This window comes from Tachypleus tridentatus, chromosome 13 (genome assembly GCF_004210375.1).
Source record: "Tachypleus tridentatus isolate NWPU-2018 chromosome 13, ASM421037v1, whole genome shotgun sequence".
NCBI lineage: Eukaryota > Metazoa > Arthropoda > Merostomata > Xiphosura > Limulidae > Tachypleus > Tachypleus tridentatus.
The window spans coordinates 29,976,052-29,990,575 of NC_134837.1; the positions used below are offsets into that span (position 1 = coordinate 29,976,052).

The following is a 14,524-nucleotide window of genomic DNA, read 5'->3' on the forward strand; positions in this document are numbered from 1 at the left end:
AGCAGGTTCCTGTCCCTTTTATTTGCCTTTACTAGCTTCTTTGAGGCCAGCCCAGTTCTGTAGCAAATTGTCATAAAACTTCCATAGGTTTTTCTAAAAAGGTTTGGATACCATCAAGGTAAGAGATGTCCTTGATGGTCTTCTTCTTGCAAGTTCCAATCTGTGACTAACACAGTGGATCCCTATCAAATAAGGTTTTTGCACCTTCAATCTCTTGACAAGTCCTTTATTTGTGCCCAAATTGACAGCTGCCCCATCAGCTGTCAGACATACAATTGAATCAGGCCAGTCGGGAAACTTGCCATATATGGATAATGCTGCAAATACAAAATATTAGTACTCAATATTAATTACTTTCTGTATATATATGTATATAAATCTAAATTTGTACTTTGGAAAATCCAATTGCTCCATTATCTGTTATGCTAGTTGTGCTAGATTAAGTTCCAATTCTGTCAGTGGTAAATACATGGTTCTTCTTGGTTTAAATCAATTGAAAAATGCTTGAGTTTTCACCGATGTATATTAATAATGGAATGACTATGTAATCCTGAATTAAAACACAATTGTACATGAAATATTGTCCATTTTAATTTTTCTTAATTAGGGATTCAAAATAAATTCAGAAAATTCTCATCCCAGGTAATTAAGAAACCTTTATCTGAACTAAGTGCCTGTAGCAAGTGTTCAGAATCAGCCTTCTCAACTGACTGCAAACACAGGAAGTGGGTTACTGGGTAACAGTCACTGTCCAAGTATCTTACATAGACTATCTACTGCTCAATGTTGGCAACGTCTGTTGAGCCGTCAGTCATAATGCCATAGAATAATGAGGTGTGCAGACGAGATCTGACATTAATTCTAATTGTTTCTGCAATATATTTCGTAAAGATAACTGCTTGTTTGTCATTGGCATAATGTTCTGCTAAGTTCATACAAAAGTTGTGCTCCTGCAGCAACAGAAGCTCTTGAAAATCGCTGAATGGTTTGACATTCAAAGCCATGTAAAGGGCAGTCCTGAACAGCACAAGCAAATGATCTTTCTCAGTCTGGTTAAGTATACTCAATTCTTTCATTGTAGGAGTTAAATCAGGTGTTTCTTTAGCTGTCTTAGCTTGACAACTTAGACTGTGGGCGTGACTGTTTTCATGCTCCTTAACATCACTTGATCTCAGGTTGGAAGATCCTGTTATGAAGGTGTTCTTCTGCTTTCCACTACTTTGGTCATATTCCTGACAAATTGAGCAAAACATCAGTCTGGTAGTGTTATTATACTCCAGCCATGGTCGGCCTCTATTCCATTCATCCTGGAAACGACGAGTAGGCTTAGCGCCAATACTAGCAGTAACAGTTTTTGCTTTAACACTTGGGCTTGGGTCAACAAGCTTGGGCTTTCACTCAGGGGTTCCGTAGTATTGTCTTTTGATTCATTAGTCTTGCTCATGAAGCCAAAGTGAAATAGATCGTGAGACTTTCCTATTTTTTTTACTATCAGATGCCATTGTCAGATCGTCGTCAATGATTGGCAGTCACATGACTATCCGGGACGGCACGGATAAGGCGACGTAAAAAGCGTATTTTGTGAGCGTTCACGACCGTTTCTTAAAATTTGCTTTTTTTTTTGCTCTTAAATTAAATCTTAAATTTTGCAAGTTATTTTCCACTCATTATAGAATAAGGCGACCTAAAATACGTATTTTGTGAGCGTTCACGACCGTTTTTTTAAATTTGCTTTTTTTTTGTCTTAAATTAAATCTTAAATTTTGCAAGTTATTTTCCACTCATTATAGAATAAGGCGACCTAAAATGCGTATTTTGTGAGCGTTCTACAACCGTTTTTTTAAATTTGCTTTATTTTGTTGTCTTAAATTAAATCTTAAATATTGCAAGTTATTTTCCACTCATTATAGAATATACTTTTAAGCAAAATATATGGGCTGTGCATACACAGCTTTTGCCTCGCTTTATTTTGACGGGACGATGTATTTGTGTCCGATATGTTAGGAATATGAACACTGGTCACGTTGTCCGGTGATAGATGGGAAAGTGTCAGTTAAACTTGATTTTTTTAATGGACATGTCCGGCTTTAAATAGAAAATTTCGATCCCTGGAGGTTCTGCCTCATCCACCTTATTCCCAAGACCTTTCCCCTACATAATTTCATTTTCTCAAGACAACTTTTTGAACAATAAATGTTTTCAAAACCAAGCTCCTGCAAAAGAAACTTTCAGGAGTTCATTGACCATAGAAACTCTGAATTGTGCAGCAGGGACATAAACAACATCGTTACACGTTGGCAAAAGTGTGTTGAGGCAAATAGCTGTTAATTTGATTAAAGCATGTTTCACAACGATGGTTTATACTTTTCCAAACTACGCAATTCCAAAACAACATTTATTTATGGACAACCTGATATAATAAGTTTATTCGTAGGATATAAAAGTAACTGATAGATATAACAAGGTTATCACTGTAGTAAGAGTATATAATGAATCATTTCAAAAAATGGAAAGAGGTGAACAGGGTCACTGTGTTTGATTCAGTACATAAACCATATCTCAGCAAAATTAAAAAAAGATACACGTTTCTTTTTTGACATTCTACCTTAATAATATAAGTAATTATAATCCATAATTTTTATGAAATTACAGACTTAGTATTTTCACATCACAAACATTTAATTTTAAACAGTGCTGCATTCAACATACTTCATGGGCCCACCATGGCCAGATGATTAAGGCACTCATCTCATAATCTGAGGGTCGTAGGTTTGAATCCCCATCACACCAGATGTTACAAATTTACTGCTGAGCTTTTTTACCCATACAGCAAAAAATGTAGGGAACACAAAAGTTATTTCTCCTACCTGGTTTAAAACACAAAATATCTGGTCTGTTCATTGACTTTTTATAACAGAGGTAGACCTGATTCAACCTTTAGAAACAACAAGTAAATCACCATGATGAAAGTAGACACAAAACATTGAAGTTTCTACAAGTAAATTATACAAATGAGCCTGTTAAACATGAGAGAAAATTTTAGCTTTTAACAAGTATATTTGAATGTTATTACAGAATAGGTATGTGGCCCAACTTTATATTAGATAACTTTAGCATTTAAGTTTTTTGTTTGTTTGTTTTAATGTTGTTTTAGAAAAACAAAATCATGCTAAACAAAGAGAAAAACAAATAAGAATATAAGAAAAACACTCATCTTCTGTTCTCAAACTAACTAATTCTCTAATTATTTGAGATTTTAGCCCTAAGCCTAAATCGCCTACTACACTTCAAAAACATTATTTTAAATGAAGCTTGATGAATAAAAGAACAATTATTTTATATAAAAATAAAATTAAGGATTAGTTACCCTAAGGAAAAATAAGTAAGTTTACAAAATCAATAGAAATTTACAGTTGAAGTATTTATTTACAACCTTGATTGTTTAATTTATTACAAAGCTATAAACAAGGCCATCTTTGGCCTGTCCTCCACAAGAATTACCTGGATTTTAACAGTGTATGCACGTAAGTGTACAGTTGTCATACTGGGAAGACTTTATTTACTTACAATTTTGGAAATTACGTCTTTGTAGTGTACCTATAGATCGAGATAAATTCTGCTTTATTTCAGAACAAACATTTGTTAAAGTACTTGGTAAAATTACACACTATACAAGTCACCGCAAACCCTGGTCATATGCCTGTGAATACATTATTTTTAAATGTCTGAACACAAATTAGGAGAATTCAGTACCTGTACCTTAATATTAGTGTGACATCCTGTAATATTAGTCTAATGTTCATCTGCAGTGTCTTGAAAACAGTTGTGTTTGTTAATATTAAGACAGAATTTTGTTTTATACTTTACTTCTAAAACATTTTTGATTATTTGTTATTGCCAATTTTAGTGTGTCTGTTACTACTTTTATATTTCCTTTATTAAAGCTTCTTACAATTAAAAATTTCTATATGTTTAAAAAACAACCATAACAGAAGATTAACAAAGAAATATATGAAGGTTTGTTTCTTAAGTATACTATATATTGTTTCATTTGTTCAACTTCACACAAAGCTACTCTTAGTTAGAAATGACAAACCAGAGGGAAGATAGCTTCTCAAACCTTAGGTAACTTTGTACCAATGAAAAGTGTTATTGATTATCACATTATAACATACTAATTACTAACATGGTGGCCATTTTCAGTCATAGAATTTGAATCAATGACCCACAGAATATAAGTCAAAGTCCTACCACCCAAGCCTACACAGTACATTTTAAATATGAACACACTAAACAATAATACATTACCTAGAGACTATCAACTAATGCAACTCAAAAGCTCTTTACACAGCTAATTAAAACTGAAGATTTCTTTATATAATAACAATTTAAACACAACCAATAAATAACCTCAGAAGTACTGCAGTAACTTACTCAAGTGGTTCTCTACTGTTTCTCTACATAACCAGTAAGTTAAATAAACATATTTGCAGTATTAATATAAAATAAAAACTTCTTACCATTCCTTTGTTCAACATTTTATTGATTACACAGAATGCATGAGGTCGTGTTTCTCCCTAAAATATATTTAAAATCATCTTTTAAATGAATTACATAAAAATCAAAATAATAAATAATACTTGTATACCTCATTCTTTTTTACATACTGATGAAAGTTAAAATACATTTATCTACATATTATGCCTCTACATTTACATCTTTATACACTTAAGAACCATAAGTAAAATTAAACCATCTTAACTGATTGCTTTCTTGCCACACGAGAAGTCATCTGTGTAAATTACTTATTTTCAGGTAAAAAACTAAACACATTATTACAACTTTGGTCATTGCACATTCAAGGCCAAACTTAGAATCTTAGGTTGAATGAATACACTACCTTACTGGACAGAATAACACAGATATCTGTCACAACCAGTTGGTTACATGGACCAGTAAGAGATGCTCGTCTACAAGTAAGAAATGTTCGGGACCCACTATTGTTTACATTAGCAGATCGACCATGTGCAGTAGTGTGGACTACTTGACTGTCTGCCATCACTCGCTCTTAGGTTTTATAGAGTATTCTGGTGGAATGTAAAACAATTATAATACAACAAATAACATCCTTTTATCTGGTTAAAGTGACAATATAAAACTTTTAGGTAAAGAGTGGTCTAAACAAATGAGTACCATTTGATTCCTTTAAGTTCAGATGTTTCTAAAGCATCAACCTTTGTCACACTGTGTGTCATGTTTTGTTAATCCATATTCTTAAACTACTCTGAAACAAACATAACATAAAGTCAAGATTGGATCATTTGGTTATTCAAGGCTTTCCTTGTACACTTTCCTTTAAAAAAAGATACAAATTTAAAAATCACCTTCATTTTTCAGGAAATCACTGACAAATTAGAAAACTGGAGTCTAGTCTGTCTTTCTAAAATCTTAAATTCTGTCCTCCCATCCTATTATCTTATGAATATTGCACAAGACCTGATAAACTTAACTAAGGTCACCTCTCATGCTTCTTTGTTGAAGAGAAAATAAAATTAATAATAAATCTGAAATATTCCCTGTAAAATAACCCATGCTTTCTTTAATAAGAATACGAAAACTGTAGAGAGTAATATGCACAAGTCTTAATTAGTGGTTTCTGGAAATAATATCAAAATTGTATGGAGCAGTTAAATTTTTCAACTTCAACTAACTGCATAGCAGTACGCTTAGTCCTACTAACATCATTGAAATAACATACAGTGTTATTTGAAAACTACTTGGAGTAAAATCAATTAGACAAGTTATGTTTATTTATAATGTTTTAGGTTTTTGAAATATGTAAGTAAGCTTGCAATTTGTTAAGATTTCTCTGAATAGTCTGTTTAAAATTAATCAACATTTGTCTGTTGACTACTTATATGTATAGTTAAAAACTATATTTACTAACTGAATATAGTAGTTTCAAGAATCGTCACAAAACTCATTACTCACCCAATGTCCACCAATGGAGGTTTATCTCTCCCTCTGTGATAACACAAGTAAATGCTGGGGCTTCGTAAGCTACCATGGTTAAGATCTGCAGGAAAACCCAAAGGAGTTTTCTCAATGCAAGTATAGCCTTGAGGCACTATTTCTTCTTGACTATGGATGATAACTGTGATGTCTATGATAGAAGTCAGAGTATGAGAAGTTTTAGGAGTAATTCCATCATGGGTGAATTCTTCCAGAGGTTGGGAGTTGTCTGGCAAGCCTGCCACCACAAAATAACCAACCACTCGTTTGTCCTCAATTCCTTTGGAAACGGATCACAGCATTACTTCTAATGTTGTAAATGTTAGATATTTTGGAGGAATTGTATCACTTACTACCAACTGGGAATAAATGTATAATAAAATGTACAAGTTCCATCAAACTATCAAGTCTGTTATGAACACCAAACCATGACTCAAACTTTGTCAAACAGATTTCATGTCATCATATGTCCGTGTTACAATATATTTTCATTACGTCAAGAAACCTAAACAGACCACTACTTATCAATGATGACGAGAAAACCCACTTGTAGAGATGAATATATATGTCAAAACGGCTGGTTTGTTTTGCGAAAATGTTTCTAATGTAGAGGAGCGAACAACATTTCGATCTTCTTCCATCATCGTCAGGTTCTCAAAGAAAGAAAGAGGTAACTGACTGACAGCTGACCACTTTCTTTCTTTGACCGGCAGATGTCGTTTACTTGAGAATGAATCATATGAATATCACAAAGCCACATGACCTACTCAATTTCGCAATGCGTCAATTTGCTTGAAATTTGTCTTCAGCGTTGTCATTGGATAATAGCAAAATATCGTATTAGATAAAAGGCTGTGTTCAAGTGGGTTTTTTAAGTTAGGTGTAATTGTTTGGTTCGGGTAGTAGTTGCGAAAGGGTCAAATTTATTTACTAGAGATTAATGTAGGATATTAATTATTTTTGAAGTTGTTTAATGCTGATAGTTAGAATGATGTTATTATGTTTAACCATTAATGTAAATAATGACGTATGATATACGTTACTTTCCGAGTTTTGATTTATTGTTCTTATATATTGAAGTGTATAATTGTACCTTTTTTTTTTTTTTTTTACTGTGGTTAACCCTAATCTTTTTTCCCTATAGAACTTTCTATAATTATTGTATTGTCTCTATTCGTAGTACATCAACATGGATCAAAAGCAGCAGCAAGTATCTGAAAAGACTCTCGATGAACAAGAATTAAAAAGCGACTTTCTTAAAAAGAGTTTCTTTGCTGCCCCTTGTAAATATGACTACTCAGTATACTGCAGCCGCTTACGACCGCATTAAAACATCTAATGTCTTAGCAGCCCGTACTTTATCCATAGCTGAAAAGACTCGTGATGTTGTTGCTGGACACGCACATCCACTCTTACTGACTCTTTCTGGGCAGAGTAAGTACCAGTCTTTACTTCGGCGAATACTCTGCAAAACGTGCTAGTTTAATGATTATTAGCAGCAACTTAGCTTGCTACAATACGTGTTGCAAGAAACTTGTTAATTTCTAGTGTACTTTAAACTGATTTTATTTTGTTATTTAAAGCTTTATCTACTTAAAAATGAAGCCTAAACTTTGTTCCTACTAAACTTTATTTCTACACGTACAATTTCAACTACATTTTCTAACTAAAACTACTCGTGTTTTGGTTTGGCAGTTAAGTTATACTTCAATCTGGCTTCTTTTACAGTTCAACTGGCTGATAACTTAGCCTGTTGTGGCTTAAATATCTTGGAAGAAAAGGCACCACTTATTGCCAAACCACCTGAGGAGGTTAGTGTTTGGAATCTTGTCCTCCTATTACTTAATCATTTTAAATTTTGGAAGATTTTTTTTTATTTATTTAAACAATTGTCTTCAAGGAACTCTAATCGTGCTCTTTCCAGATATTAAAAGATGCTACAGAACTGTACAACTCCACCGTACAGAAGAGTTTTGACCATTACAATGAACTTAAAACTTATGGAAGTGAGAAGGTTAGTTTTAAATTTAATAAATATTCATCTTTTATAATAAACGAGTTTGGATTGAAGAGGTATATTTGCATTACACCTAAAATATATTTTGCTCTCCTATTTATTTGTTTCCATAGTGTGATAAACCGAATATTCAATGTGTTCTTGCTGGCTGTTTGCATTGTTAAATTATTAAATCTAATGTGTACTTCTTTTAACTTGTTGTAAAATCTTATAAACATTCCTCTTAACTAAATCTTCATTTCAAAATTAGATTCAACAAATAAAGGACTATGCTTGTCTAAAGACACTTGACCTTTCACTCACACTTTACTGGAAAATTGTATCTAATGTATTGGATAAAGCTTTAAAAGTAGCTGAACAACAGGTAGACTATTACCTTCCCCCTACTGAAAATGAAGGTAAGTAATTTCTATTTGCATCTAAAACTACCTTTTTGTGTACCTTCTGTAACTTTGAATTTTCATCTTTTTTAACTTTAGTTCCATACAACTTAACTGATCCAGTGAATTTGTACAAATATATTGTAAATACTTCAGACTAACGTTTTTACAACTGTTAATATAATTAATAACTTTGTCTTTTTCATGTTTTTTGATCTTGCAATTTCTGTAGAGAATGTTGATCAGAAAGATATTTCTGTTGAAAGAATTAGTGGTCTCTACAGTAAAATCACAGGACGCTTCTACCTTAATGCTGTATCGAAACTTCAAAATGTCCAGATACAAATTTGGGAAGTTGTATCTAAATTGAACTTCACTGTAACCCTGGTATCCTTTATGTGACCCAGTAATTGACCTTGAATTTAATTTAACATGATAAAACTTCATCTATAGAATTTTTCCTACAATTAGAAACACTTTCAGCCTGAACTTTCAATATACTTAGTTCCTACTTCTCCAACAAATGTCTAATTTAACATAGTATCTATTTTTATAGTATTAGATCAATACTACCTTAATTCATAGTTTAATACTAAACTCTGTAGATTTAATTACATAAATTATCTTAATACTAATTAAACTTATACCAAATATCCTTCAGTATTCAGCCATACTTTTCTATTAATCACATTATTAAACTATATCACAAAATGAAATGCAAATGTGCTAATGCAATATTTTTAACGTGTTTAAATATTCTCTTAACACTCTACTTGGAAGTTGTTAACTTCAGAACTTATAAATCTACCTACTGTGGAATATCTAACATATATTGTGACAAGCATATTAAAGTTTAACTTTAACTTCTCCCAGATGCAATATATCAGAGAAAAGTCCAATATTATGAGCTTGACAAAGGATTCTCTTCAAAAGAATGTTTACTGGTTGTGGGAAGAGTTAAACAAAGAAACTGATCCCGATACTAAACCTGCTGTAAGTTTCTCTTATTTTAAACAACTTAATGTTTATCACTTGTCATCTCACTCTAGAGACTTGTAATACACTTGGAGTTAAACAATATCCAGTAAGTTTAATTCTATTTTGTTTTATTAGACTATAGGTGAACAAGTTCTTTATCTTGCTAGACAACTAACAAGACAGCTTGTGACCTCATACAATAGCCTATTTCCCTTATCTCAATTCTTGCCAACTGCTTTACAAGATGACTTTGAATCTGCCCAGAATTATTCTTTACATGTGTATGAACAGCTACATCAAGTAAGTTTTTAAAACCTTACTTAAATATATTTAACTTTGTATATAAACACTAAGTTTAGTCTTTCCAACTACTATGCTAAATAGTTGGACCCTCATTATTAATCATTGATATTGCTTCTACTTGCATAATTAATCTAACACACCTCACTTTCTTCTCCTTAAGGCAAAAGATTTCAATGAGATGACTTCTATAATGATCACAGAGTTGAAACAAAATGTGCTATACCTTGAAATGACCATCCTGGATTTACTTAATCATACATTCCTACAAAACTGGTAAGTTTATTGTAAGTAACTTTATATTATTCAGATGTTTCTTTTCCAGTAAAAACTTTGGGAACATTAACTAACTTAATTCTTTTGTTTCAGGCTTCTGAAACAGCAAAAGAGAGAGACGAGTGTATCAGCTTATTTGGAATGAAATGGGCTTTAAGTAGCTGTATAAGTGACTTAATGTTTTAGTTGTGATGAATTTAAATTTTCTATACTTAATATATATTTAAGATTACTTTATTCTGTAATTTGTCTAATAAACATATTTTTTTAAAATTTGCATTTCTGATTTTAATATCTTAGAACTCTTGCATACACAACTCTTTGACACCTGTAAGTTAATGGGGGTTTTAGCTTTATCTCCCATCCTACATCTAAGTCAATGCCTACAGTTGTAAATCACTAACTACACCAAACTAGGAATACCTTAATTTCTAAAATAAATCTTACTTAGGACCCTTAAATTAATGTTGTTGAATTCCTAACATTTAAAATAGAAAATTTAAGTTACATTTACCCCATCTTGATATTAAAACCAGTTACCAGTTTTAATTGTAAATGAATACATTCGTCAAAAACAATTTCTCTAACTTTTCGGTTAACAAAACTACACTGACTGGATTTTTGTATGAAATTGCTTTATGTATGAAACTCCTGCAATGTAGGGCATAGAAATGTAAATCTCTGCTACTATAGAAGCAGCTTCTTTAAGTTAAATATCTCTAATGCCACAAACAAAACTAAATGTAAAGGTTGGAAGAAACTTGTAACTGCAACCTCCTAAGAATTAAACAATTATTTTACAACCTGGCATTTAACCCATATTTAATTAAATCCATTGGATTTAAAAAGCGAATGGTGATAAATAGATAACTTCACTCCAAACTAAGTAGGCAGTATCTAAAAAAAAACAACTTTTTTATAGAATATATAAATATTTTAATATTAACCATTCAGCATGAGGCATTGTGACACCAGAAGTAATGCTTGCATGTACCTGATTATAGACATTATCAACATGTCTTCAACTTAAGAGAAAATAATTACCTCTTTTATAAAAATGTTGTTGCATGCTTAAGTTGTTAGACACAATGTCTACATACCTAATTTTGTTCAAGTGATTTATAACAATTAAAATTTCCTTTTAGCAATGGAGGAAATGTCAAATATCAAAATAGTAACCTAATTCTAGGTTACTAGAAAACTGTATACTATAAAGGAGTAAAGTATAAATTAAACATGTACTCTGAAAGATGAGATACCATGGAAGACAGTAGTGGTTACACTTTGTCCATAAATTAATAATTAGCACATGGCCACCACCTATGATTTTTTGGTGGCATTGTCTGTTTTACATCATGCACTGTCTGCAGCATATTCATGATGATGAAATGCTATCTAGTTCTTTCATAAACCTGTGAACTTCTCAGGAATGCTATCCTGTGATTTTAAAACTTCCAATCTTTACAAAAGTAAGTAGTAGTACTGACAGAACATTCATACTTCTAAAAACCTGTTCTAAAACAAACATTAACAAAGCTCATTTAATTATACTGCAATACCTTAATCTAATAAATTCCTGTAGTATAAGACACTTAATTTATAATGTATATCACTTGTTTCAAGGTTAAATTCTGACAAGTGTCCTGGTAATCAAATAAATTTATGAAATTTCATATCTTTGGTATACAATTTATTTATAGATGTACTATCCCCAAACTACAAGAACTCAATACAGTACCCTAGATAAAATTTATTGCTGAATTTTTATACAGATGAAGTTTATAATGGCAAACGTATTGTTATTTGTAATGTATCTAGAGTCAAATACATCAGCTGTGCAATATCCAAAAAGAAGCCTATTGTTTTTGGTATGAAAATGCAAAACATCAACTGATACAGCATGACATCTTTCAATGCCAGAAAGGATATACATGTTAACACACAATATTTGTTACCAACATGTTACAAATGTCTTTTAATTTAACATAAGTAAAGGGAGAGGAAAAAAAATTACAGTAAACGTTTAACCCATTTAAAAGAAAAGGCATATATTAAACACAGGATGAATTATTTTCCATATAATAAACTGTAGTACTCGATCACTTTTCATAACTGTTCTAATGGAATGAACCAGTTCATGAGCTTGGATTTGACACCAGTCTTCTCCAAAATTTTTTTTAGTTTACCCTGTACCAGCCCACTGTAAATTTATGTAAAGAATGTATAAACTTCCATTTCTTTAGATTTTGCCCTCTAGATTGCTGTATGTTAGCCTCTTCTTTTGTAATAGACATTTAAGAATTGCATTCTTTAGGAAATATTAGAACTACTTTGTAAATATTAATACCTTTTTTAATACAAACCCTGAAAATTTAAAAGTAGCTTAAGTACTGGAGCAGTCAATGTTTTCTCAGCATCTTGAAGTAATACATCATATAGCACCTTGCTATCTTTCATTGACAGACAGATGTCCAATAACTATCATTATTGCTACTATTAGCCCTTAAACAGCAGCCATCAACAATTGATGCTGCAACCTACAACATTCCTGCTGTTTAAGGGTTAAAGAGAAATATTAGGGGCTGTCCTGGAAACTGTAGGCCACTTATTCCTACTTTTGTAGTGGAAAAATCCTGTATGTTCATAAAAGAAGCTTTTTAAAGTTATTTAATATCATAGTCTCCAAAAATTCACCAAAGACAAATCTATGGTTTTCTTTATGAAAGAAAAATGTTATTGTTATGTGGATGGTGAAACAAATGTATTCTTGGTCAATCATTTTGAAAATCACAAGTAAGGGTAAAAGATTACTTTAACTGGGTTCTAGGGTATATGAATGTGAAAAAGAAACCTTGTTATTTATGGACTCCTGTCAAACCAGAACCTTTATACTGATAGTGGCTTACTACAGGCTACTAGGGTGATTTAAGGGAATAAATGTTTATTATAGGGATTAAGATAATTATTATCAGATCAACTGACTTCTCAGTATATTAAGTAGGCTTGCTATACAGCAGAGGATTGGCAGGCCAACCTGTGAAGTAAAATAGAAATCTGTTAAAACTGAAGTCTGTGCTGAGAACTAAATGTAAGTAAACTTTAATTTATAGAAAACAACGCACATATATTACCTTACAGACAATGAACAGTTGTCTTTAGTGGAGTTTTAAAATGAGCAGGTTGGCTCTTGTCCTCAAAAACTTATTTCCAAACTGACCATCTCACTCCAGTTCACGTTCTAGATTAATATCTACCTGCTGTCACAACTTTAACTGATGTGTGTGTGTGTGTGTAATTTTTTCCCTGCTGTTTTTTGTTTTAAATCTTCCATTATTTAGCTAAATCAATAATTGTAGATTTATACAAACAGCTACTCTCCAAATAGCTTAATTCCTATTCAAACATAAAGGAGATTGTAACTTCAAGATATCATATGATCCTAACAATGAAATATATCACTTACCTTTCATGATCAAGGTACAGCTATATCCTCTATGTACACACATATATATAAACGATTAATAAGAAGGATAACTAAGATGAAATTAACTTTTCTTTTCTGTATGTTATACAAAACTTGCATGTGTTTAGAATAAACAAAAATTTCTACTTTGAAAGAGTAAGGTATGTCACAAAATCTTATATCATAGGAACAGGCAAAATAAAGGCCTCAAAATGTGCCCAATTCTGAAGATAATAAGATGGCAAGACAAACGTTAAAAATTTGGAAAAGACAGGCGATCTACATTTAAGTTGTATTATCTAAAATCAATAAACTCTTTAAGCGAGGTGTCAACAGTTTATTGAAATTGAAGGTGGATTTAAATTTGTACTTTCTTCAAAGGTGGATATGCAAGGGCAGTTGGGTAAGACCAAATGATCCATTGTTGTAGTGTTATCACTGTTTCCTACCGATTTTTATAAATTCTTCTGGTCAGGGTTAAAAATAAAATAGATGGTAAATGCTCATGTAATGCTGTAGTGTAATGATAGTTTTAGATTGTCTTTATGTGCTTAAAATATGTTCTGGTTTCTACAGAATCCATCATTTTCAAGTCTGTAATTTAACAATTAAATATGAATTTCTTTGCTATATTTGGAACATAATGAATTGTTGGAAAAGAACTGCAAATAAACTATACGTATATATTTAATTACTCGAGTCTAGTTGGAAAAGGATTTCACTGGTAAGTGAAATAAAATGTTTAAAGATAAAAAAAGTAAGTTTAACACTGCTCTCCGTTATGTTTAGGTGAATTTTACAAACTATGAAATAAACTATAAAATTATTTTAGGGCAGAAAATTAAAGAGTACAAGTTTTTCATTACTAGTAAAAATAAACAAACAATCATGATATTAATTACCCATTTCGTTACAAACCTATAAAAACCTGTGTAACATTTAAACAACAAATTTTATACATACTAAATTTCATTCATTAAAATTCTTGTCATTACTACAAGCTGCTTCATCCTCATATCTTAAGGGAAAAAAATTGCATGTATTGTATACTTTCAATGTTTCATCACTAATTACATGAAAAAATATAGTTTGTATTCT

The 14,524-nt window shown here is 31.5% G+C and overlaps 2 protein-coding genes across 13 annotated transcripts; one reads left to right on the plus strand and one right to left on the minus strand.

Annotated features, from left to right (window-relative positions):
* Positions 1-154: 154 nt before the first annotated feature.
* Positions 155-6,802, minus strand: LOC143240985 (DENN domain-containing protein Crag-like). Of its 12 annotated transcripts, none has more exons than XR_013022124.1 (5): positions 5,992-6,355; positions 4,901-5,087; positions 4,521-4,577; positions 2,710-2,925; positions 155-317 (listed from the first exon to the last, which is right to left on the minus strand). XR_013022124.1 is itself a non-coding variant. In XM_076484365.1 (5 exons), the coding sequence occupies exons 2-4, from the start codon at positions 5,057-5,059 to the stop codon at positions 2,745-2,747; spliced, it is 339 nt and encodes a 112-aa protein (XP_076340480.1). In that variant the 5' UTR covers positions 5,060-5,087; positions 5,992-6,355; the 3' UTR covers positions 155-317; positions 2,710-2,744. The 12 variants fall into 12 exon arrangements, 10 of the variants coding, with proteins under 10 accessions (XP_076340480.1, XP_076340481.1, XP_076340477.1 ...); XM_076484365.1 differs by having other exon boundaries at positions 2,710-2,867; XM_076484366.1 differs by lacking the exon at positions 2,710-2,925.
* A 14-nt stretch (positions 6,803-6,816) lies between these two features.
* Positions 6,817-10,108, plus strand: LOC143236099 (perilipin-2-like). The gene is made up of 10 exons (XM_076474369.1): positions 6,817-6,954; positions 7,193-7,446; positions 7,741-7,823; positions 7,937-8,026; positions 8,280-8,427; positions 8,642-8,796; positions 9,283-9,402; positions 9,523-9,687; positions 9,851-9,963; positions 10,057-10,108. The coding sequence occupies exons 2-10, from the start codon at positions 7,302-7,304 to the stop codon at positions 10,106-10,108; spliced, it is 1,071 nt and encodes a 356-aa protein (XP_076330484.1). The 5' UTR covers positions 6,817-6,954; positions 7,193-7,301.
* The last annotated feature ends 4,416 nt before the right edge of the window (positions 10,109-14,524 follow it).